At 41.1% G+C, this 27,688-nt stretch overlaps 1 protein-coding gene across 1 annotated transcript; it reads right to left on the bottom strand.

Moving 5' to 3' along the window:
• Positions 1-1,552: 1,552 nt before the first annotated feature.
• Positions 1,553-15,144, bottom strand: LOC135495712 (T-box transcription factor TBX20-like). Its single transcript, XM_064784574.1, has 8 exons — positions 14,307-15,144; positions 10,379-10,604; positions 6,531-6,804; positions 6,041-6,202; positions 5,110-5,186; positions 4,333-4,347; positions 3,645-3,763; positions 1,553-3,364 (listed from the first exon to the last, which is right to left on the bottom strand). The coding sequence occupies exons 1-8, from the start codon at positions 14,506-14,508 to the stop codon at positions 2,997-2,999; spliced, it is 1,443 nt and encodes a 480-aa protein (XP_064640644.1). The 5' UTR covers positions 14,509-15,144; the 3' UTR covers positions 1,553-2,996.
• Positions 15,145-27,688: the final 12,544 nt, after the last annotated feature.

Genomic DNA, 27,688 nt, shown 5'->3' with positions numbered 1-27,688 from the left:
TTTCCCCGTTTCGCAAAGCTTTTCACGCCTGTTAGTGACTCTGCATGCTTTCATGGAGTGAACAAATGAAGCTGGGTCGAAATACCCAGTCGTGCAAGTTGATCAGATGCAACGAGCTGGGTGAGAAGTATTATGTCCTTCTGTCCTTCCTACCATTTTTGGAGAACTTGTTTGTTTCACATTTCACAACGCTTTTCACGCCTGTTTTGTGCCCTGCCAATGCGGCAAAGGGTGCAAGTGATAGTTAACTTGCTGGAGCAAAATATTCAGTCACTTTGCTAGCTGGAAGAAATGTGTCTCATGAGTCCTGAGTGACACTTTAACATATCATTACGTGGAAGATAAAATAGAAAGATATGCCTCCATTATGCGTTGTGTGTCTTCTCCTTCATCGCGAAACGCACCATAGCCTCCGCATCCAATGCACCGCCCTTTTATCGATATCTTCCCATTTTCCGCCACATTAGCGTGATCTTTTCTCGGGGCTCCGAGATCTCAGCCCGAGACGCCGATATCCTTCGGGTAATTGCTCACAGTGGTGGCATACCGACCGAATAATGAAGTCGTCGCCCCACAGAAGAGATAATAATCAAAGTGATACCGAGCAAAAGTTTTCGATCACTCCATCAACGGTCTGGTTTTATTTGTTAAAAATACCCTGGCGCTGCAGTTGTTTCTGTGGGACTGTGATTGTTTTGCGTATCGTCTGATCTCTCGTCAGCACGCGCTTTGTCCGCCATGTTGTTTGAAAGATTAACGTCATAATCACAGCACTCGGAGTTCTGAATGTTAAAAACGGGACATCTGCCACTCTAGTGGTTAAGTGTTCCGAAGAAATGCTGATAATATTAATATTTTGAATTTTTCTTTCGGTGTGTTGTCATTAACTCATCGGTCTCGGACCTCTTTCATTTTCGCCAGATGGCCGAGTTTAAGACGTCGGTATTGTTCGTTAATCTCCGGACATGATTTCTGAGTAGAGAAATGTTTTGGACGAAAAACACTGGCAATAAACTTAACTTGTCCGCGGAAATATTGTTGTTATGAGCCGTCGTCTGGACATATCAATTCAGCAATCACCGGATTTCTCAAATCGTCATGCGTCATCCAACCAGTCGGATGGCGTTGAATGAGCGTCTTGTAAGCTTCTAAAATTTGTATACTTTATGATATTTGAATACCACATCGAATGCTGTTAGAAGGCCTACCAGATGTCTATGTCCGTTCTAAATTCAGTGATATTTTACAGTTTCCTCTGAGAAAGTATTTGTTTCTTTTTACTTTTTAGGAGTAAACAAATATATTTCCCTTGTTTTTCTTGGTGTATGTGCCGTCACTGGCAATAACATGTACCACAGATTCATGTCGTTGTCATATTGCGGTGAAATAAAATGTTGATGCAAGTCCTTTTCCGTCATTTGTGCATGTTGGGGAGGGGTAGTTTTGTGATGAACGTCATCTGTCATGGAAGACACACAAGTAGATGTGCAGAGCACATTAGGTTCAAACGCTTACATAAATACGAAGACAAAATATGTAATAATATCAGACTTTTATTTATTATTTACAAAGGTTTGGGGAGTGAGGTTCTTGGTCATATACAGGAAGATATGTAATACAAAGCACAAAAAGACGCCTGCTCTGTATTTGCGTATGCCACTTTCAACCAAATTTGACTTCCTCCACATAATCGAAGAGCCGAGATACGAGAACACATCTGTGAGCGAGCATTTTCGTCATTGTCATACAAGCCCAAAAATGTACAACCTCAAAACAGAAAGGTGTAGGCCTATAAACGAAAACAATCATGAGCTCCTGAAGGGCCCGATGAGCAATTTCAAGTTTTATCTTCTCGTTTTGTACTCCCTTGGTACATACATATCGATGCTTTAAAATGTCAACAAAAGTGGTATATTTTTAAAATATTTTTTTTCCCCAAAGAATGATTTGAAAATATAGGCTAGTGACGTCGCTCTCAGGCTATTATCTCACATAAGAATTACACCATTATTGCTTTAATACACGGAAATGTACAATACAATCTATATCTACAAGAGAAATTGTAAAGACTACTTGTTTTTACTAATTTTGAAATTGTCTTCGTCACCGAGAATTCATACATAATCAGCATTAACATTTCTTGATCAGTGTCCCAGCGGTTAACTTGTCTTACTACTCTTCATTTCTGTAGTGATTGCCGTCTGACAGTGCCCTGCACTGGATTCGTTAGTTATGCGCCATGCACATGTACATTCGCTGAATACTTTTGGTGTATGCTAATACCATCCTCCAATATCAGGCCTCTCTCTCGTTCTTGCACCCAATGTCTGTGTATTTTGGAAACAAAAACGAAGGCCTGATATACACAATCTGGCAGTGCTTTTTCTAAGAGTAAAAAGTGTCTATCAACTTCAACACTTGGTTTTTTAATTAAAAAAACAATGAAGTAAATGCCGATTTGGCCCGACAATATCTTCTGATATGAAGGATAAGTCATTGCCCAAATTACACAACATTTGCCGAGTACCTTATCCCATATTTTAGTTCTCGGCGTTCTTGACTAGTCTTCACGAATTGATTTGTCTGTTATAAGTAGTATGCACAGCACCATAAGTTAGAGATGAAAAATTACAATTTACAATATCTTAATTTGAAATAAATAGACGTCAACCCCGTTACCTTTGCGACCTTCGATAGATGCACAAGAATGGAACCCACCAGTTGGTAAAAACTTTGCCCGCAAATGGACCTATAGTAAAGTTCCGTTTCGGCTCGACATAGATTTATACCTCTTTCTACATTTGGGCATAGTGGTAAAACTTATGATATTCACCCGTTCATATTTTGTACGTTCACTGTTTATTGGTTACTTCAAAGCAACTCCTTGAATTATCCAGTCGCTTAAAGTTTCTTTTTTGGGATGTTCTCAAATAAACGTATCGGTAGTGCATTCATTGAACGCGATAGAAACGGGGTTTTCAACATTGCCTCACGAGTTATGATTCCACTCGTTTCTGTTGTGAAGCAGATAAGTATGGATGAAATCGGTTGCCATAGAGACTAGAGTAAACATTCGACATGTTGGAAGAGTCCTGGTTTTGAGACGCGTATAACATGGCCGCCGCCGAGGTTGAGCTTAGGTCCATTCCGAGCGCGGCCGAACTTGCCGCCGCAAAAGGATGTAAACTGAACGTTGGTATCGTTAACGCTGAACTTGAAAGTCCTAACAGGCCTCCGTACATGGAATAAAATGATCGCTCTGATGGACTACCATATAATCCCATCATCCGGGACCCTACCGGTCGCCATGGTGATACAGTCTGTGGTTGTTTGCCATCTTTGTCTTCCTCTCTGCTACCAGGGCCTAAAAAGCAAGGAGAACAATGTTTCAGGACGCTCATGCTAGAATCTAAGATGTGCATGGGTTGATCTTGATATCAAAAGCTTCAGAATGCCTCTCCAGAACATCATTTTTAAAACTCTCGGAGAAGGTCTGGGGTTCAAAACGTTCTTAACTGGAAGTTATTTTTAAGGTGTACCTCAGTCATGTCAGTAGCCTACGCTTGTGTTGAACATGAGTAAATACTATCGTCAACAACAGTGACCAAACAACTTCGAAATCAAGCTCCTTAAGTTCCACTTACTGGCTTTCATCCCAGCATATAGAGGCATCTTGAGGGGGTCTGGGTATTCCCCGTCAGCAAAGCTTCTCAGCGGAGATCGGGCGTAGGTGTGCTGGTGGATAAGCGATTCCATACTCTCACTGCAAGACAGTAAGAGAGAAAGATATTGTGCACATCTCGCCATACGCTGCATGTATGATTTCAAAGCAACAAGTGACAAAACACGCCGTTGTCTTTCGATGAAAGGTTGGAGTAGATCATGACTGATATTCGAAAATGTGCAGTTTGAATACACGATATCCCCATAGCCCACCTACATGACTGGACGCTGGACACCACATCGGAAGAAGGTGTCGTCAGAGACGGTAGAATACACTCTGCTTATGATAAAAAGGTGTTGGAGAGATGCAGATGAAATATCTCACTACGTAGTATGTGTTGGGAACCATACCATATTCCTAAGAATTCAAATGGACTGGAGGTTACCATGTAATGAATGCATTTACCACTATTACTTTTTTTATTATAGTGGTGATAAAACAGCAGAAGAAAAGCTTGCAGAAGAAAAGCGTACATCGACATCAATTCTTCATTATAATGTTCTTAATTCAAACGTACATGTATTTACAGGACAACAGCAATACCGGAAACATACTTCAGACACAACGTCATCTATTTACAACATTGATGTTTACAACAAGATAATTACCTGTATCCATGGTAACTGAATATAGAGAAAAGAACACGCACTTAAAACTCTATCAACTAAAATTTCGAAATGATTTGAATGCCATTCAAAGTTAGTTTAAAAATTACGAATCTTTTCAATAACAGTCTTGGCTGCTACAATCATTCATCACATGGTACAATCCAATGAATAATTCCCAAAACTGCGCAAGAGTTAGGATGGCGGCAAGGCAGCGGCCATGATACCCAAGTGACGTAAAACAGGTAACATCATATCAACGTGCCACCTACGAACAGGTGAGATAGCACGCAATTAACAACACGATAGCGTCAGGAGTGAGAACCTGTTAAGTTTTAAGGCAGCATTTTTGGCGCCGCTTGCCAATTTGAGGTGCCGGGTCAAACGCATTATAGAAGGATTGATGTCGATGTATGTTCGATATCATTTTGGGGTGTTAGCCGAAGATTCGAATTATGCTGGCTCTCAATGATAAGCTCTCAGGGTGACAGACCAGATCGACATAATGAGAAATTGTCACAGTGACCTTTAAGGCTTTCAATTTCGCAGCGCCCATGGTCACAATGGTGATGCCCATTCGGCGGGCGATGCAGAATAAGGGGTGCTCTGCAGAACGACGAGGTGGGGAGAATTCGGATGGGTATGAGGAAACCGACCGTAATCGCCAAAATTCAAAATATCAAAATTAACTGAGAGATGTATAAATTTCCAAAATTAGGTCTTTAAAAGTAGCTTAACCCTGTGTCAATAGCTACTTTCTTTATGAATTAAGAAGCTTACCGTTCAATCTCAGTTAATCTGGAGGAGTCTCGGAAACCTTTGGCGAACGGATTGCTGTCGATTTTTAATTTCGTAATCTGAAAACAAATGTTTAAAGAATCAAACTTTCGCCTTTGATAACCTGACCAAAAACTTGGTAACTGCCAAGAAGAAAATAGAAGGGAACTCGCGTGTTAATGAGCAAAGTGGCGACTTGCTTGCCATCATATCTTGTACTGCGTGTTTTAGCACCCACAGACTCATAACTTCGATGTTTTGCGGTTTATCTTGGGAGGGGGGGGGGGTTGTAGATAAAGCATCCATACTTCACTCTGAGTGCGTATCCCGCACTATTGTATAGTCTATGAACAATTTCACAAAATAGACACTAGAATCGTACATTCGAAGTCGGTTAACTTATGGTGAATCCTGGTATGCAGAAAACACTCGTATCTCACGTGAACACGACGCCATGTTTTTGCTTGATATCTCGGCCATTTGAGCATTTTTATGGTGAAAGGTCTCAGACAGGCCATTAGACTAGCCTGGTGTTGATATGCATCCTATCAGAGGTGGCTGGATCAACATTAACACGATTCCACTGTTTGAGAGATTCCCCATATCGATGCAAAACTGCGTATTAACCTGCTGCACTTTTTGTTGCAGTTGTGTATCTAACCGTGGTGCTGGATATCAATCCAAACGAAACCTGATGAGGCACCAATCGTAACGTATCAATCGTACATTTAGAACTGGAAGTTGACGAGGCACATTATCCTCCTGACCACCTAAACCCTACTCCCCGCAAAAGTTCCTTTAAAGCATATTTTGCTGCCTCCTCTTTCTCTTTAATATTTAGATTGGCCCATAGGTAAGGGGGTTTTAAACCAAAACTCTTCAAACCATGCTTTGATGGCGTATAAGGTGTGATTCATAGATCCTAATTACTCACCAGTTGATTTTGATATGCCGTCACGGCGATGAAGACAGACTCGGGAAAGATGAATGTCCTAAACTCTTCGGCCTCTAGGCTCTGTATGGATGAGCTATTATTGTCCTTTTTCTTGACGATATGTATTCGGGGTTGGTACTTGTGCATTGAGTTGAGGATTATCTGAAATAGAAGAAGTGATACGATATAGAAATCAAGTTATGTCAATAGTATTAATATTATTGTTATCATCATTATCATCAATGTTATTTTATCTTGAACACCCCTGAACCCGAACTTTACAAACTCAAGTACATACTGATTTCAGACTGCGACGAAGATCTCACCAAAACTGAATGTAACTGCCTGAACAATATGTACATGAATGAATAAAAAAAGTAAATGAAGAGAAAAAAGGGAAAAAAATGTTGTGGATACACGGAGAGTCGAGCATTCTTACCGTTGAACCACAGAGGTTTTCATGTTAGAGTGGAAATTTCTGGATACTTACATGACCTGTCTTGTCCATCATATTATTCGTAAGCTTCAGCTTCTCAAAGCTGACGGTCTGTTTCGACAGTTGCTCCCCTGTGTATGGAGCGTCTGGATGCATGTAGAGTCTGGTGGGCAGAGGAGGGTCCGCTTTGCCCGCCACGAGCCACGAAGACCGGTGGTAGGCGTAGCGGTAGCGTTTGTTGTCAACGGGGACGATGTCCATGAGCACGGCGTATTTTGTGTCCGGTTCCAGACCCGTGAAACTTACACGCAAAGTGGGAAACATACGCCTGTAAATAAACAATGATAGTTTTTGGGTATTAATATCAGAAATAAGATGAATACACTGGGATTTCATGATTAGTGTGTTGACCAAAATCAAATGGACATTTCGGCAGGAGATGTCCGCGTAAAGTGTTGAAAGCAGTGGCTAGTTGTACGGCTATGGATGACTAACTGGATCAAAATTCGAAAGTGCTTTTTTTCAAGGGGGAGCCATGTTCATACCCCCTTTTAAAAGAAAAGTCGCCAGCTAAATTCAGCAATAGGCGCTTTGCTGCCCTATACCAGGCATCCCCCTCCCCCATATTGCTTCTGATTGCAGCATAGAGCAGCAGCGAGACGCCGTCCCAACGCTTCAACCGATCTGCCAATACATCACGTACAGTCGATTTTATCGAAACTCGTCAATATATTTTTCTATCAGAATTCTCAGACGTGTTAATTCAAACCTGAAGTGAATTGGCCTGCCGCATTACCGCCCTATCACCAGAGAGCAAAGTTGCTCGCTCAGACAACAAGAATATATGGCTTTCTGATCGCTATCTCCGTCAGGCCATTTTGAAAGAGTTATTGGTTTCTTGTCGGAATTGTTGAAAAGAATGAGAATATTTCTCCGCTTCTTTCATTTACTGGAATCTGAAAATCAATGCGAACTGAATGATAACGGAATACATTTTGTTTTGTTACTCCTCCTCTCAACCAGACATATTTGCAACTCGAAATTTTTCAGTTAACGCTGAAGAGAACGTTCTGAAATTATTGTCGAATATAGCCACTGTTCCAGTTTCGGAAGGAGAAATACTGATGACCGTTATTTTACAGTTTTTCTGTGCCTTGAGAGTTCAGGGAAGGTCGTAGCTGTGACTTCGCTGCAATCTGTACGCCAATAGCTACAAAGCTTCTGCTCTGATATTTGGTCAGGATTTGCCATTTTATGTGAATAAAGAAAACACCGTGAATTAATTATTTGATGCCTTATAGTTAGTTAGCGACGCGAAAATAGACCAATAAATCGGGTATATTGATTTCCCGTCCCTGTGCTGCGAAAACGACGACATTTCAACGATTACCGGGCACTTGCGCTAGGTCCCCTGGTATGCGGGCGGTGGTCGTATCAGGCTTGTTATCTCCTCCAAATGGCGCGAATGGCAGGTCACTATTTCAAAGCTGTATATAGCCTGCCGCTGTCGGCAGAAGTATGATCCGGACAGTACTGCATTCACTGGCTTCCATGACTTTAGGTTGCGTCAAAATGACCCTAGGTCAATTGAAGTTCGAGTGGTTACTGGGCAGTTGCCGCGGGGTCCCCTGGTAATACGGGTGGTTTCACATCACTGTTGTAACCTCTGGCCAATCGGCTTGTTGAATGGCCGGTCATCATAATGTCTGCAAGCACGATGCTACAGTTAACTCCGTTACAGAGTGAGGGTGCTGAAACTTGCGTAAATCTTTTAAGATTCCCCTTATTTTTTACCGGTGACCTCTGGTCCACACGGTTGCGTCCCCTGAAAAAAACTGCATCACTATTTGCATATGTCGATAATCAAGAAACCTGAATCAAATTTTGGGATTGAAATCCACGAAATTGCTTACGTATACGATGTTGAGAGTATGATTGCTGATTGAAATAGTTTTTTTTCCTAAAAAATTAATTTGTGAACCAAAGAACCGAATGGGAAAGTATCCATGATATCAACTCCAGGATATTGCTCTTTTGTACTTTATTCAGTTCGAATATCAACTCTTTAAAGTCATTTCCTACGGAAAAAATCTCTTTCTAAATGTACAATGTAGTATTTCTGTGATTGCGGTTAATGGGTCATGGCCTCTATACTTGCTGAGGGGCTGGTGACGAAGTGAATACCTGAGAGTTATGACTATGAGAGGAGGGCGTGAGAAATACGGTTCTGTGGACAAGATCTGCTTTGTGACAGACCGAGCAAGCGGTGGTCTTGCTGTGGTTTATATATAAATTGATGAATAACACTCTAACGCCTGGGTTGATTGAAATACATGTACACCCATTTTTGCCACGATGACTTAAAACGTGAAAATGCAAAAATAGCTCATTAAACAACAGTTCTCTTAAAAGTTATGGCGTCATGATAAGAAACCAACTACATGTTTGCAAACAACTGCTCATCACATAAAATATTGACTAAATATCGTAAAACGATGGTCGCCACTCCCAGTGATAAATCATGGTCACAAACCCACCACTAATCCAGCAGAGGACACCGCAGCCGCCGCCAGCTAATGCATGACCAACACTGATCAGCTCATCTTTATCCATCCTTTGTTCACAATGAGGCGACATGTGCCCAACATTTGCTCAAGCTTGTCAAGTCAACAAGAGAAAAAGTTTCAAACATTTGAAATATCGTTTCTGAAAGTCGCTAAAGCCTACATTTCGAGCCGCGCATGCTAAATCGCCGACTTGAGTCGGAAATACCAAATCACATCAGTTAATTGGTATTCAATTAGTATGAGTGGATCACCGATTATCGGTTAATAAACAAATGCGAGTTTCGAAGTCAGTTCGGATCTTATTTGGCAATTACAATGACAAGAATATTAATAATAACTTGTCGGGGGACTTCAAGTGTGATGGTTTCAATTTGTCAGTACACCGCCATTGGGTGGATCTAGAAGAGGGAAGTTAATTGTGTAGAGGATTCGGCCTGATTTGTGGCAACGCGAAGCAATATTGAAAATTAAACTGGCACGCTTTGGTAAGACGAGAGATCAAGGGGAAGGTGGCAGTAATCCGCGACTGCGAGGCAGAACAATGTCGGTATCATCCCCTGGAAGTTGTCAATATTGTCAGAGGTGGTACTGGTAGAATGAGAGAGGTTTTAAACGGTGCCGGATCCTCCTGCTATGTAGCGGGATTATCTTCATGGTTCGGAGGCTTTGGGGCCCGATGCAGTACTAGACTAATAAGAATTTACTTGATTGCTAAGATTACGGGATGAAATGTTGAGAAAGTTGACAGATCATCCCGAGAAGGGGGACAAGTGATCTGTCATCTTTGGTCTCAGTAGGAGACGCCTTTAGCGCGGGGACCCACCACTTAAGATGATTTGTAGAGTATGGCTCGCTTGGCCATGTTTTCGTAATCCTTGTTGGATTAGACTTGGCTTCAACTTATTGTGGCGTTGTTCCGTGAGTAATGTGTAGAAATGTACTGTGACTCCTGTCTCGTTGAGTAGACATGGCCGACATGGATACGTTGTCGACCGGACATTATAACTTTTTGATGGATCCGACCACCAGTGTTGTTTGATGGTCCAATGCCGGGAAAAGAATTTGTGAAAGTTCCATAATAGGGCGTCAAAAGATTTTACAGCTAGACTTTCAGTGAACCAGCTGAGCTCTAAATCGAGGAAAAGACCTCTGATTTGAACAAGTGGACCCCTGAGCATCAGGGCCCGTATTAGAAAATTCTACGCTAGGCGAAAGTGGGGGCTTTCAACCAATCATGCGCCGCTTTGTTTAATGCAGAGTGACTGCAGCGCCCGGAAAAGGCTTAGCTAGACCTTACAGCTTGGAGATCCTTGAAATTCAAACACTTCTGCTTACCTTCCCGACTTTGTGATGATCATTTCCGTGCCAAGCTCATGGAACTTATCCCACAACTCCTTGGTCTCGAGTCTGCAGTGAATGTCAACCATATTCTTGCTTCCTGAGCTTGCTTCGTGAGAGGTCGAGACGGGGCTCGCAAGGTCATCGTCTGGTTTCGGGGTCGAGAAAGCACTGTCACTGCTCAGGCTCGACTCATAACCCCCTGCTGTTTCAACCAATTTTTCTGCAAAGAAAAAAGTAAAAGGTCAATGATCAGATGTGATCAGTTATAAATTCACTATAATCGTGATATTTCAAACATATAAAAAACACTTAAAGAAAAGCCACAGGCCTATACGTGTCCGAATAAAGTGGCTGGCAAACAGGTTTATCATTTATAAAGTGACCTGCAATACATTTTGTCTTTTGTGAAGTGACCAGTCCTGCAAGAAATGTTGCATTTTGTGAAGTCAAGTTCGAACAGTTTTGACGAATGTAAAGTAGCCTGCGATGCCTTCTCCCGTACAAAGAATACTGCCTTTTGTATGTTACCTGCAAGCAATAATTTGCCTTTTTTAAACTGACCTGCTATGTATGGCGTTTTGTCGGGTGGCCTGCAATACATTTCGCCTTTTGCAAAATGGCATGCAAAACATTTTCCTCTTATATAAAGTCCATTCGCTTTTGTTAAGTGGCTCCTTTTGTGGCGTGGCCTGCAACATCGTTTCCTTAAATAACGCACAACTTAACTTACTAGCACTATGTTAGTTTTCAAGGATCATGTGCACTGATGGTGTTTTTTGGTCCAGGAAACTAACCATTCAGTGTTTTGGCCCACCATGTGTATGAAAGTGAACTGTTTATGTCGCGGTGAGTTGTTATGGTCATAATTGTGACGTCTAACCAATGAATTAATATGTTTTCACGTTCGGACTAACCATCTGATTAATACTCTAAATATTCATCAAGTTTACAGCTAATTTATCACCACACTGTTTTTCCAACGTGTGAGTTTCGCCACCCGAAGCGGGTCGGAAACAGAGGGTGGATTTATAGGTCGGATTCACCCCAAAGTGGCCAATTAAGCAGTCACTTAAATACACGTTATCATTAAAAATGTTCATGTAATCACACTATTTTTAAGTTGGACTTTATTATCGCAAGCGCGGTGGCCGTGTCGCTGCCCTGTGATATATGGCCCAACGAAAACGTATAATTCAGCACCTACAAAGAGTGTACTGTAGTGTAATTTATACAATAAATAACATTTCGCCTCTCTTGTTTACGGTTTACTGATATTCGCAAGTTTTTTTGCCATCAAAGGCATTCATCAGTATCGTTTTGTCGCTGTTTACGGAAGATGTATGGCGTTAGTAAAGAATGGGTCAGCAAGGTCGGCATGTTGAAAGCAACAACTAAAAGTATTCCGTGGCAACGGGGTATAATATCGTAAAAGAACCTCTTTAATGTTTACAAAGGTATGGAGGCAATCCATGCAGGTTTCTTTTTTCCAAGGATACCGCGACTTCGTAATTTACCATTAACGAAAAGACGTGTAACCCTCCGTGCGGTGATTCTAAATGTGTGGTCAGTTACCGAGAATCATTGCATTTACATGTATACATGGACTTTATTTTACATATAATCTTTTCATTGATTTATTTGTATCGAGCCTCATGAAGCTATGCATTTGCTGACTCAGAAATTTATAATTATGTTTGTAATGAACTATTTATAGGCCTAATATCTTGTCAGAGATCCCATAGTCAGGACCAAACCAATCAAATATTACTGGTAGTCCTAACCATGCATTCCCATTGGTTTTAACAGTCTTCAAATCTAGCGAAGCTTCCACAAACAAAATCCTCCAGATTCTGCAGTCATTGCGTAAGAAACGCGCGTGGCCTTTATCGGCCGTCTGAAGGATCTTAAAGGCTATACGAGTGATACCCTGCAGGGTTTAAGGGAGGTGAGAGCCCTTTCATCAACTTGGCAGGTCGGGAGGCCGGTCCTGTACGCCGGGTATTAGGGAGGCTACCGCAAATGTTTACAAGAATTATAAGCATTAAATAGCGAATATTAGCATTAAGTAGCTAATAGCATTTCGCTGGTGTTAGCACGAGCCACTAGCTGAGACAAACTGTCTGTGGCTTAGTAGATTTCACCCTGACATTGTATCGATTTTGCGTGGGGAAAATAGGAACTTTTATAGTGAAAACTACGTTTCAAGGGTGGTATCATATTTACAGAACCTTCAAAAGAAAACAAGACCTTAAGCGTGGCTTTCTGCTTAGCTCCACCCTCGTGGTTTTGGTAAGGCAACCAATACCTCCAGCTCGGTATCAATTCCTTAAATGAACGACAGATCTCTCCGGCCAGATCGTGCAGAGAAAGCGTCTCGAACACCATCGAAGTTTAGCCATCATAAAAAGATGGCCGTCATATTTGACACGCGTTATCTTAACTTTCTATCTAAGTGTAAAAATATATCGTTAACTTGAAAAAAGTAACAAAACACCACAGTAGCTCTATCGACATTACACTCAGAAATAAATACATAATTTCTGAGAAAATTGTACATTCCAAAGACAAGAAAACAATGCATTATCCAACGTGGAACTTTGATATTGCGATTATTATTCTGATTATTCATTATTCATATTATGGCTGATTAGTCATGGCGAATATCCGCTTTGTTTCAGACAAAAATTAACAAAATTAGCCCAAAACAACTTAAATATGTTGACGAAGGTATAACAATATTGAATTATGTTTATTTTGGACGAGTCTCTTTTATAAGTGCGCTACGAAAATAGGAATTTTTGGCTGATTATTGCGACAGAAGTTTCCAAGATCCGAGACAGAGATAAGAGGTCGACTAGACGCTCACAAGGTGGCAAAATTAAACGAAACCGTAAGAATCGCAGTTACAAAGAAGCCAATAATACGAAAATCAATTATAAAGAGTCCTTTAATTAACAAGTTTCTTTTAAGAATTGGATTTACAGTAACAGTGTATCAGGATTTCGAATATCTATATCCGATGGTCTCCCATTAAACTGTAACGTTTCGCTGTTCGTCATGACGGAGTCCATCTTGAATTTTGTTGGCCATAATTTGGATTGAGATGAGAAATCGTCACACACAAGACAAACAATGCAATATGTGGCTGCCCTCGTAACGAAACGGAGAAAGATCGCGCCAGAAACTTCAAAGTTCTAGAGTAGGGCACTTGAGACTTGATTCGAGGCGTAAAATGTTTTTAAAAAGAACACAAGAAACCAAGTGCACGTTGATAAAATTGCAGATAAGGTCCTCGAACATGTTACTGGTGACTAGCAGAGGCGACACTTAAAGCACAGTATGCAGGTGGTCTAGAAAATAATGGCAAGATCTCTCTGGGTCAAATGTTACGCTGAGTTATCTGTCTTGATGTTGTTCAGGTTTATAGTGTTTATGTCGTTGTGTTTACATCATGTTTTGGCTTCTGTGCCACCTGCTTCCTTGTAAGTTCCAAACTTATCTTATGTTTATTGGAACATTTTGTCTCATGTTATATTGGAATGTTAATTGTTGATTGATGATATATCTATCCGTAAGTATCTGGTGTTCATTTTCTTGGTGACACAAGTACTTGGCACTGATAGCACAGGTTACTGTCAGACGCGACACATACCCGAACCGAACACATCATTTACAGTTGATGAAAATTAAAAATACGACCACCAGGTTCTGCCATATTTCCAAACCTCAGTTGAAATACCGATCGATTACCTAATTAAATTGAACATTTATTTATGTGAAAATATTTCTTATCTAACTTTTATATTGAATAAGTGCATGTACTGATGATAATGGAACAACAGCACATGCCGCTAAAAGAGGACCACTAAAACAAATTCATATGAACTGAGAAAGAACAGAATATTGATGTAATTAAACTTACCTAATGGAGACTGAGAAATCGTTGGTGGTAGCGGTTGTTCGCTGTTCTCCGGCGTAGTGGCCCTGTGTCCTGTCCCATCCGAACTGGCCATAAGCGCGTCAATCGAAAAGGCAGACGCCTTGGAGGACAGCAGGGGCTTATTGAGCTTATTTGGCGGCGGGGAAGAAGTTGACGAAGTTGTTGAAGCAGGCAAAGTTGTCATTATGTCAGGCTTGGGTATCCTTTGGAACGAAGAAAGTCCTAATCACAGAGTCCTTCCTGGGGTCGAATTGTCTTTCTCAAGTCGCCTCCGCTCTTGAAATATCCGTGAAAGTTGACACGTCTAGCCCGCACTCCTTCAACTCACTGAGATCGAGACATTGTTACAAACTGATTATCAAAGTACGGCCCATTTGCTATATATCTTGAAAAATGTTAATTATGGGTCAGATTTCTCAGCAATCTCTGAATATAAACTGTTTCGGTGTAACTTCTATAAAGCCCGTCTGTTTTATGATCAATTTGTTTTCAAGTTGTCATCAAGTTGCGGCGTGGTAAACGATTTTATCAGGCGAATATTTGATATGGTTAACTCAGTCAATGATAAATTTTATACAATGTTTATCAAATTTCACAACCTAATATCCAACAAAACATACATGTAACAATTTCAATGGGTTCCACTGGAAAGTTGTGATGATATAGAAATTCAAGTTCTCCCTAATTATCCTGAGCGAATTACTGCCAACAGTCCGTTCCGTATCAGGAAATAATGAAATGCTGCCGTTGAAATATTGTGCTGCTCATCTCATTAGAGTCTAGTGATTAACTACCCGTACTGCGGATTGCAAATTAAACACTTGACACAGACCTGCCAAGGAAAGAATGAGATTTGAGCAGGTCCTACAGATTTTGTATCAAAGTATCCAAGGGTATCAGTTATTCGCGCTTTGATTGGCTGGTTTCCTGCGCGTGTTAATTTATCAACGTCATTGGCGGGAAGAGTGGGCGTGGTTTGGCGCGCTGTGGCGATTGTGTGCACTTAACACTTGAGTGATCATAATTGGTAGTATCGGAGATCAGTTAGCTTAATCTACTTTTGGAGACGAGAGGCTGAGCGGCGCTATGGATTATCATAGAAGAGATGTAACTTGGCCGTATAATGAGGTTCTGAGATGGATATGAATGCATTTTGATTTTTTCCCCACAAGATATTGCGTCCCGACTTAGATCAAGCTAATGTTGATGATTTAATTTTTAAGTGTTCTGATTTTTCAAGTGTGCAATCATTGAAAATACAACGCTTTTTATGCTACTCCGTCGAGTGAGTGTGTTGAATTAAATAGCATAAACTTTGATTGAAATAGAAAAGATAATATTTACCTTCCTCTATATACCATATAGTTGTTACTTTACGTGAACCAGTTATGAGAAAGGAAAACTGCAATGCAGTTGACCTTCTTTGGAGAGCTCTTAATCTACTCAAAATACATGTACCAAGATATCATCAAAATCAAATCATTGCGGGAAAGGCTCTGTTGGCATGGCCATTCGTTTGTTGGAAAGGTCTCAGTTGACGGTGAAGGTACCATTTCGCCATAATTGGCTTGGTTGATATCAAAATCTCTCCGTTTTCCTATAGGGTTAAAGCAGTGTACAAGTAGGGGTCACCGATGATCATATTTCATAATCCTAGTTGTCATCCATGTCAACACAGCCAATATCCTCACCCAGTGTTCATCCTCGTATCTACTGTTACATCTCCGGCTTGTGATGATGTTGGCCCGGCACTGTCATCAATGGATGTTGGCTCATCTATCGCTCTTGTCACCCAATCACTGCGGCATCACTACGTGTTCCTAAATCATCTTGCAAATATTTAACGTATGAAATGGTTTTCTCCAAGTTCGCCCTGACTTCTGTATCATACTCATACATTGACGCCTCTCTCGGTGGTCACCTCTGGCAAGAGGACATATCTCTTCAAGTGATCATTACGTTATTTTGCCCTTTACCTCGCATTCAAAGATTTCATTACTAGCCCAATTTATGTACATTGTCTATTGTATTTGAACAAAGCCCCCTCGCACCTAGGCCCAAATTCCTATTATCCTACTGTCTAATTAAAGGGTTTTCATGTCAAATCTTCATAACATCGACCCCCGCCAATCAGTTTTTCATGGGGGTCAATAACCCTAAATCGGCAAAGACAAAATAAACGTAATGATGTTGGTAAGATTACACTCTACTGCAATATTACTGCGTTTTCAAATCATCAGACTTGTCAGGGACATTCCATGGGATGGACTAGCGCTGTTACTACCAGTGACGGGACAAAGCCTCATTGTAGTTTCTACTGATAAATGTAGGCCTACATCAGATGATTGACTTTCATGATATCGAGAATATTTCTGTGAACATCACCAATCAAACAAAATGATGCATGTTTGGATTTGGGTGGGGAAGTGAGACTACTTTGAGCATAGTAATCTCTGAATAAGTCCTCAAAGATATGAAAGAGTCGACACTCATAATCGAATTTCACACTTTTGATTCGACAATAAGACGAGAGATATTGTAAATTGAAGTTCCCCTACCCAGAAAAAAAAATTATTTGAGAACAGATAATGAACGCTTCTCCTTCTCCTCTCAGCAGTTGCTCATCCTCCTTATCTTGTCCCAGCATCTCCTGCGCGAATGGACCGAATACTGTCTCATTTCGCCGAGATATTTTTACCCGAATCAATTTATTGCCGCGGCCGAAGAGCAATTCGCGAATTACTCCCAGATCGCCTGATTACCATCTCATTAAAACTGGCGATTGGTGGTAATTTGAAAAATTAAACGCCGTTACACTCAATCATGCGATGCGGGTGGCGTCTCACTTGGAGAGCTCCAGATCAATGGATGGTCTTTCCCAAAAGAGAGATGGTGGTGTAGTGGGCCGGTGTCGTAGCGAAGAGGTTGTGAGTTCGCATCTCTTGTTCTAAGTTGCTATTCCGGTCCGGCGAAGTATCATTTCATTGTTCATGTACATGTACATGTAACTGCTGATTTGTCGGTACAAGACATTGGGGCAGCTATCTTTGGGATGACCATCGCTTTCATGCATCTTTCAGATAGATTTCATACCCTCCGTCTCAGACCAAAAACAACATTAAGAATTTCATTGCTTTTGTTAGCCATAAACGCATCAAATCACATTCTTGTTATTTGATTTTGAAACAGATATCTCACCCATTTTATTAGAAGTGACTTAAATCTGTTAAGATGGAATTGCTTTCTAGTCGGGAACTGGTTGTATATATTATCAACGTTCTCCGACGATGCGCCGTCAGATCGCCTCGGCGCATTAATACATCATAAAGTGTAATTATCAACGCGTGGAAGGATATGAATATAGACAGAGTAATCAACCGTCCTGTGGTGTTTTTGTCTTAAATTGAGTTGGCGCGTTTCGAAGATGCGAGCGCTGGCCGGAATGGGCTAGGAAATAAACTTGATCCAATAGGATGTGGCGGGCATAAATCGCGCCATGAGATGACTCAATAAAGAAAGTACAAATTGAAATTTGATTCGCAGACCCCGGTGCTGATGCCTGCTGACAAATGATAATGGTTAATGCGAAATTGCAGAGCATTGTTATTCCAGTGAAACGAAGGAGCGCCAAAATTTGACTTGGCAGGTCTCGAAAGAGCTTGGCAAAATTGGAGGATATTTGCGCATTGGGATTCGGTTCGTCTCGGAGCGGAACAGACTTATCAAATTTTCTCGCAATAAGACGTCCTTTGGGTACGATGAGCAAACCAGTAGATTTATTAGGGGCTGCTTTATTAGATAAGTACAGCATAATCTGTTGACACCAATGATAGGATTTTTGACGATGGTTGCAAAAAAGGGTGAGAATGCGTTTAAGGACTCCGTTTATATTTTGTGCTGAATGGGGCCCGTCGGGCAACTGGGATGGGGCGTTATCACTAATAGGGCTGTGCATGTTACGTTTTAAGAACCTTTTACCAGACACACTACCAGCACACATACAAACACACATGACTTTTCTTTTCTTGCACTAAACCACCCTTCCAGTGGCCAGAAGGTCTGGCTCAGGCTGACTCTCCGCAGAGGAGAAACCAGGCCCCAGATTACCCCCATTAATCTATCAGCTTTACCGTCATTTCGAATCTAACCCTAACCGCGTGGCGACTTAACGAGCTAAGTAACATAAACAGAGAGGCTGGACCATCGCCAATCCGGACCCTATATGATAGAGGTCGTGCAGAGCCTGGGGGCTTAAACCAGTGACTCCCCTGTCCATATCTGCTTAAGAAAAAGGTGACGGTGTGGTGTTGGGGAGGGGGGGGGGGGGGGGGAGGGGGAGACGGGGAGGGGAGGGGTTGGGGGGTTGGAACTAAATTTTGATAAAGTTTTAAGCGTTTTGCCTTTCTATAATCCTATAACGTGCATGGTGTGTTGTTTGGTGTGATGTTGTTTTGGGTGGTTGCCGTGTTGGTAATTTTGGTAGCAGTGTTCTTTGCTGCGCTTGTGTTGTAAAGCAACGTTTTGTTATTTTTCATGATGGTACATGTACTATCATAATATTATTCTATCGTTAATTTCAGTAAAAATATCAAGATTGTTATACAGTACACAATGTATTTGTATGTATAATAATCAACTGTGCGTTGCATCTGTTGGGCTGGAGCGTTCTGGCGTGTGGTCGGAAATCCTAAAACTCTGACAGAATTATAGTTTTTACTTTCTTACTCTTGATTATGAAGTGAAACGAGGAAGATGATGTAAGACTGATCCGAGAAAATCTGGGAGACTTGTAGGTGTACGTTTGCAAGAGCAGGCATCATACTGCGATACCTCATACTGATGCGACTTTCTCAAATGAATTAACGGGATCACAGTACAGTTTGGTGTGTGGTCGTATTAACATCATTGTACATTTTAGGATCATTCACAAAAACTTCTTGAACTTTAAAGAATATTATACCTGTATACATACAGATTCGGTGCTCGACAACGATGCCATGCGTACACCAATATATGGACAATATCTCGCCGAAATGATAGAAAAAATGTCAACCTCTTGAATCAGTAATTTGTAACAAATTTTGTTTGAAGAAATACGTCTACTGAAGATACGTCTACTACTATTTGTGATAGTACATGACTGTACTTGAGCAATGTATTGTAAAAAGGCGCTATAACTGACTGCAATAATTGTCTTCATCGATATCTTACATTTCCAATATAACTGTAAACGGGCACTTTATCAGCTAGCTCATAGCACCTGAGATCTCATCTTGTTAGTTTAAATATCACTTCGTATTTAGACTATAATAAACATTCACCACTCTGTAGTTTACACAAGATACTACCTTAACTAGCCCATTTCTTGTTTACACTCAAATCATCGGAGAGATTCACTGTTTAGGTATCAAAACTGATCATAAACATCATAAATTCTGATTTAAGATGTGTGTGTGTATGAAAGTCTTACTCTAAGTGGTACATTGATTACTTCAGATGAAAGGAGGAGATAAACCAACTTTGGTATCATTAATTAGCATTAGTAAGTGAGGTAATTATTAGGCTGAATAGTACAAGTAAGAGGTATTGAAAAACTGCGTGTGTCTATTAAAAACATTGTGAGAGAAAGACATTAACAACAAAAAACAGCCCAGAACTAAGAAAAGAAGTACCGCTCGTGTTGTCACCTCGCGAACGAAATAGGCCTGTGCGAGTTCCTCCAACAGGCCCGTCTCATCGTCAACGAATCACATCCAAACCGTCACTGACAGGTTACACAACTTAGCGCGAACATTCCTCATCCTAGAGCTATTAGCCACCCTCTGACACGACATATTTCGAACGATGTGAGGGCTGGAGGCCGGTAACCCGCACCTTTCCGGGGGCTATGTTTGTTTACAGCCGCAGTGGGACAATAGCGCCGTGAGGGACCAATGACGTGACTGAGTACCACGTACCGCATCGCCAAGGCTATGCCTCCTGCAGAGCTGAGTCCGCTGTTGGGCAATTTGGCCGATGCTCTGATTCAATCTCTGCCAATTATAGTATGGCTAGAATGATAAATGTTTTTCAGCTCCCTCAAGGTATGAAACTATAATGATAGCACTGCTCCTTAGCTAGTCATACGAACTAAAATTGACACAAAAAAATCTAACCAGGTTTTGGACGTCAATCGAATCGCAATATGGACCAGACAACAGTTAACGCACCAAAGAAAACTTCAAATTAGCCGCAACTTAGAGCAATTGCTCTATGGCCGCAACTACAGCACTAAAAGCGTCGAGTCAGACTCCGGAAAGAACATCCAGATGCGTGATGGCCATCAGCAGCCCGGCAATGACAATGCACGCACCCAGGCGGCAAATATAGCTATACACGTCTATTATGAACTAATTACAAGTGTGTTGATTGTGACGAAGTTGACATTCCTACAACGATCCGATTCACATTTATTAAAAACTTTCGCGCTGATTTATCGCCTTGCTGGTCCGAGTCGTCGCCTTGAGACTCCACGTGTACTGAAGCGCGCAGGAAATTGTCAGAGGTACTGCAGCGTGACTAAACCGATTGACACGCGCGCGCAGGAGATCGGCTTGTGCTAGCCGCCATTGTTCTCGCGCACGCATTGGTCTCGCGGGAAGACACTCGCCAATCAGAAACACAATGCTCTCTTGAGAGTATCTTGTCATTGTTTATGGAGAGAAATCTCAACTTAAAGAGGTTTATAATCTCTTGAACAATCGCCGACTCTCTCTTGTGATCTTTTCAAAGATACGGCCAAGCCTAGGTTCATGTTTTGTCGGACATAAAGTCATCTCTTTTTGAAGATGCGGATTAACGCCTTTGTCGTATTGAAATTGTAAAATGAATTGATAGTTAGAAATCTTGGTTGAATTTGTAAAATCTGAGAGCAATCTGAGAAATTTCGAAGCTTGAATGCATCTGCCTTTCATGACGATGCATATACAACCTGCTAGATTTTAGATTTTGTACCATTCGTGAATATGGTTTTCCCCGGTACGACTTCACATTAACTCAACTCTAAACAGCATGCATATCTTCATTAAAAAATTAAATATATATTGGTAACTTGATTATTTAAAGCGTGGTTTCATTAATAACAGCCTCACATTGTCGATCGAAATTTGGTACCTCAATCGGGGAGAGGGTCATTGGAAGACCCGATCATAATTCGTTGCGCTCGTTAGTGCAATTAGCTTTGTCTGCCCGCCGTCCGCCGACGATGTGATGTTATGAAATGAGGAACAACTGCATGCTTAAACATTGGAAAATGAGATGTAAACTTGATTTAGTGTGATTTTAAGTAGAAGTGTAAGTTGCGAAATCTTCTTCTTCAATCAGAAATGATCAACTGTAGACCAGCCTCCGGCATGTCCGGATCCTGAGGCGCGTTCTCCTGACTCCCGGTTGGAATATTTCTTTAATACATGTACACATCCTTTAACCATATATACACCCCCGATTACTGCATAACCGCACTGTCGGCATGTGTATTTCATGTACTTGTGCATTCTAAAAAAGTCAATGTCGACGATGCATTAGAACACCAACCGCTTTCTTAGAGAAGACAAATGGAACCGAATCAATTCTCTCAGATGTTAGATAACAATCTACAGATCTTGCCCATTTCGTTGGCAGAAATTTCACATCAACACAAGGGACTGACGCAGACTAATCCATCATACAAGCAGACAATGCTAACCTTCCACCAACGAGCCAGAATTAAACCTAATACTGGTCTGAAAGCTACAGCGCGACCTGGTCCAACCAACTGGGACCAACCCGGCTAAAATTCGCCCGATCTTATCTCGGTATGAGATGCTAGTGGCTATAAATCAGCGGTACATCCGCGAAAAGTTTCTCCGAAATGATAATATTTGTCCCTTGTGGAAATTTGGGCTACGAAAAGTTAGCGAAGAGTTAGCCATTAGGGTGCTGGCAATATTTGGGAGATGCTATCGCTGTGGTGTGAGATGTTAGCATCGTAAATTGCAAATTTGTCGAAAGTTTTGAGAATCCGATAAATCTGACCAGAGATAATATTAGCCAGATTTGCTTATTGTCTTGTTGTGGGATATTGATGGGGTCATTGCCTTATAGCTATAGCTACTTAATGAAGTCACCAGTGGGGGAGTACCAAACGACGTTGTTATAACAGATGGCAGCACTATTGCCAGGAAACATTTTGAGAAATACCACTCAAAGATTCCGAATAGTTTTAATGAGTCTGTGCATTACATATGAATGAGTATCATGGCACGAAATGCTTGAATAGAGGGTAAAGAGTTATTCTATGATATAATTGACATGGCTTGGAATATCACCATGATAATTGCGCAGACTGGTCACTTTGTGAAATCATTTTGTGAACTCATTTTGCCACCTCAAATTCAACTATTCGCAATAGGCGGAGTCTCAACCAGCGCTGGTTAATAATGACTTTAAATTTAACTTCGTCCTAACGTTGGTAATCCTCGTATTGGCCATCCACTTGTTCCCGGTCACCAATTAAGCCCCTCATACACCACCAGACTAAAGGCTTGGCCCCGTGATCCCACAGAGATGAACCAAATAACAAAATGTCAGTTTAAATTTGGCAGTTACGTCGTATCTCTGCTATATCTTTGGCGCGGATAAACTTGGGGCTTTAGGGTGCACCTGCAAGGCAGCGAACATGGCGGCCAAATCTTATGAAATCTCACTAAAGCAATGTAGTAAATACGTTATTAAAGTGAATATCCTTAGTTACATTAGCCCCGCTCTACATAAACACCGGTCTACATCTTAGGGCTCATTAATTCTTCTTTCTTGCCTTAAACAATGACACAAATGTCACGATCCACGCTAAACGATGGCGACCCGGTTACTGATATGGCGGATGAATTATTAAAGTGCCAGGTCTACGCTTACACCATGCCAAAGATGGCTTAAGATAAGAGTGAACTAACTCGCCATCGTAATCCAAGTTGATTTAGAATCATTTAGAAGTCAATCCACCACCAGAATTGGTACGGCGGTCGGCCCAAGATTTGCCATGATAACGTAACTTCGTGATATCTTACCAAATTGGAGCTAAGCACTTCTGATGGGTGCTGCCTCGCTATCAAGAGGAAGGGTCACCCGCGACTCTCTGGAGGTCACAGGTCGCCATCTTGAATTTGAAGTTAAGCAGTGTTCGAGGTTCGTTTTCCCAGGAATCCGATCATCGTTCAGTGCTGTGTGAGTTGATGCCATCAGCATACTCAAACACACTCACTTCACCTAACTTACTCGTTTTTCATATATGTAAGGTTATCATTGCAGATATATATTTATATATTTCCCTTATTATTGTCTTTCTAAACGGTGAACGAAAGAAGAAGAAGAAATTGTCTTTCTAAATGAAGAGTGGTACCATACGTATAAAGGAATCAACTGACCTTATACAAGAATAACACTGACTCGAATGTATGTCACACTATGTAAAACAGATGTTTTCTAAACTTTTCATTTTTATGGAGAAAACTCGTAGTTTATACATGTAATGATAGAACAGTGATTGGTTTTCTTGTCGTCATATAAATATTAGTTGCGTCCCGCTGATGACGAAAATTCAAGATTGCAAGAAACAGCAAGTGCAGTCAACGGAATTGAGAGCGCTCGAAAATAGGCGTGGTAGCTTTTGTTTGGTTCAAACCCATTATACGATAATATTAGATCGATTCGACTCGGTTCATCATTCCATGAAATATATTGTTCTAAACGACCATTTGAAATTGAAGCCGATTTATATCTTAATCTATTCACCAGTGCCTTTGTTGAGCAAATTTTAATGGTGCTACCATTATAAAATGAGATATTACTAACTACAATCACATTTATGGAGAAAAGAGAAAAATATCGTCAAAGAAAGGAACTGTTGCCAGCGACTATTTTGATTTACTTCGAAAAAAGCTGGGCCACTGCCGATTATAGATTATAGATTGTTGTTCCTCACTTCTGAAGTAATCTGAGATAGGAAATAAGTGTCTAATATATAAACAGCTCTTTGATACGATTATCCCCAGACCTGAGGACTCAGCCTCCAGTTGCGCGGCAAGATTTCGACAGTTGGTCTCGTGTAGACATAACTCGTTATCTCTCGCCACACATGACTGTACCATCACTACACATTATATTTAACCAGTCCTTCACAAATACTTTCATATCAATTCATAATCGTTCACTCGCCTGGCGCCAGGGCGAAATCTGACTGTAAATTGCAAGTTCAGTCGGGCGAGAATAAGCGATATCTTAGCGCGGAAAATTGATGACACGCAAAGCTCGCAACCCATCGTCATATCTTCAGGACACCTGATTACCCCGGCCAACTACCCCGACCCCTAATCTCCAAAATCCGACCTGGGCTACAGATACATCAAGATTAACTGACTTTATAAATATCATGGAATTCATCATTTTGAAATTACGATCAAGACAGTGGCGAGTTAAAATATCGCCTTCCATTAAAACGATCCGCTGAAGGGGAAAACTTGGCAAGTCTTCCGCGATTCTGCTTCAGGTTAATGTCTTGGTTAGGCCTGAGATGATGAGGACGTTAGGGGAGATTGCGCAGTCTTGTGTGAATAAACGGGATGGAGATGTCAAAAAGTTATATCAGGGTAGAGATGCCCGCCTAGCGGAAATACGCCGGCTCAGCGGTGGTGGAGTCGCCGTGATAAAACCGCGTTTACCCCGCTCTGGTGAGCAGCGAGAAAGCTTCGGATGTTAATCGCAGTTCGGGTGAATATAACCAGCTCATCAGCTAACCCCATCTATAATAATGGCCAACTCGAGAAGAACGCGAAACCTACACATATAGCTATTCAATGCGTGCACTAGGGACTTGCAGGTTAAGGCGGCACCGATAAATTTCAATTGGTTCGCTGCATGAAGAAATGTTACAGAACTGTAAAAGATGTTGTTATTAATGATGAGTTTTAATAGAAAGATCCGACGATGTGCTGAACTGACATTGCTGATGGTGTCCCCGCATTGAAGAGACCGATAACCTTTTTGAATGGAAATAAGCAGTCATGACGAAAACATTTTCCTATATGGGCTGTTTCATGAAGAGTCTTTTTGTAATCGGAACTTCGTCGGTGAACGAAGAATATTATGTTCTCGATGCAGAAACCATGTACTATTAGTATTCACTATCGTCGTGTGCCAAAGCGGTTCAGGCAATTGGGCGAAAATCACTATTGACCAAACGACACCAAGCTGTTCTGTCCAGCAATATGGATAAGGTATCCGATCCTATAGTCATATCCACTAATTCCTTATGCCGTCAATCCATACCTTCTTTAGTCAGATTATTATTTTGTAACTTGAAATTCCAATATCTATGAGTCCATGCAGGTTAGACACATCTGTGCTCTACATACCATGGCACTAAAACACAGCATAACGTCTTCACTGAAGGCGAAAATATTTCTGTATTCACCAAGACGAATGATCTGTCGGCCATGATTTACTTTATATTGCTACTTAGTGTCAAACGAAATGACAAGAGACTGGCTAACATATGAAAAGCAATACAATCATGATAATAATATCAATCGCTTGGGTGCATTTGGCGTTAAGCATGATTCTGATTGGAATGAGAATGCCAGATGGTTAAGGGAGAAGTAGGTGATTCGTTTCAAGAAATTATTACTATGTGGCGTTGTTATTCCCTAAACTATGGCCATCTTTTTTGCACGGTGGCTGGGAAAGGACATCACATGATTTGTTTTCAACATGATTTTTTTTTTATGTGACGAGTCCTTTCCCAGTCACCGTATTTTTGGCATATCGTTTTGCTGAAAACTATTATTTGGTTTGATATTTTCAAACTATTATTTATTGAAAGTTAATGATAGACATCACTGTTCATTAGAGATTTGCGGACATCATGCCATTAACGCAAGCAAAAAGACATGGGTACTTACAATACGCAGTGAGTTGTGATAGATTGAACAGGTGACCAAAAAATTATTTGGGAGACTGTACCTTCTCATGTACTTGGAACAAAACCTTTTGACGGGAAATGTAACAGTTTAATGTAGGCAGAACAGTAGCATACGTAAAATATAGTTTCAGTTTCATCAGCAATCTGTCACTGCTACGAAATTATCTGAAAGAACCTTTCACGCCAGCAAAATGTTGCAGTAAACACTACCTTCACAGATTACACGCATCACTATTAACAAATCAGGGAGAACATTCAAGTTGTTTGGCAAGTCGTGAAGAGAGTACTTCTGAATTTGGTGATTTATCTTGCCGTGTTTTGACACCTTGTTGTGAGGTAAAGGTAGCATCTCAATTGAGACTAATCGTTATTTATATGAGCTGTATCTTATTGAAACCCAGACGTTGACTGACAAACTTCCTAGACTTAAGGCAGGAAGCAGGCGTCCGTTTGGTCTTTGGTTGACTGCTATTTGCACAGAGTTGTACGTTATGTGCAGGAACCGGGTATGGTTCGACTTAGTGATGTGACCATTCCTCATACAGGTCACTGAATAGTCTACTGTGAGCTTGAGGAAACATAGGGTGTATTTAGTTAGAACATCGTAATCATTATGACGAGACGGTGGCGCCCATTTCAATTCTAGAACACTTTTTACCAGAACTACCACTATCTTTCAAGTGGCGATCCTGCTCATTATGGCGTGACCGCATCACTGGCTGATGATGAAACTGCGACATATCAACCATGTCAGTACGCCATTTATCAGACCAGCGCACACTGCTCATCCACTTCACCAATTGTTGGAGGCAACATCAATCTGATGGAAGGAAATGTGCCGGGTAAATAAGGAACGAAGTATTCGCGGTGCTGGTGGATGAAGCAGGAAGGGTCCCAACCTTCGCCCAATGCTGCCCAGGCTATACCTCATACGGCATGTACGGGCAAGACTGTATTGATTAGTCTTGGTGACAACTAGCCGAGAAATAGAATGGCTTCCTATGAGACGAAATAATGATCGTAGAATGACAAGGGTCTCACTTTCTGCACAATAATGAAGGCCAATTAGAAATCAATTATCATTTTTCATATTCTTATTGTTCTTGCTACACAACATTTTTGCCATGAACACATACATCAGCGGACCAAATTTTGTTTTGCATCGATCCTGCTGTCTTTTAAGTGCTCTGTTCAGGACCAAAAACTTTTGAGTGGAATAAACCAATAATGATTCAAGGAATAGCCTGTTTCTTCGAGAAATGCTGTCGCTGTTTATCTTTTGCTCTGTCCAGCTTCTTTCTTTTTCAAAGATTCCTTGTCCAAAACCAAAAAAAGTATTTCAGCTGACATTCAGAGATTTTTCCTATACCAG

This window comes from Lineus longissimus, chromosome 11 (assembly GCF_910592395.1).
Source record: "Lineus longissimus chromosome 11, tnLinLong1.2, whole genome shotgun sequence".
NCBI classification, from domain to species: domain Eukaryota; kingdom Metazoa; phylum Nemertea; class Pilidiophora; order Heteronemertea; family Lineidae; genus Lineus; species Lineus longissimus.
Note: the sequence above shows the minus strand (reverse complement) of the source record. Positions and strands in the feature narration are given on the sequence as shown.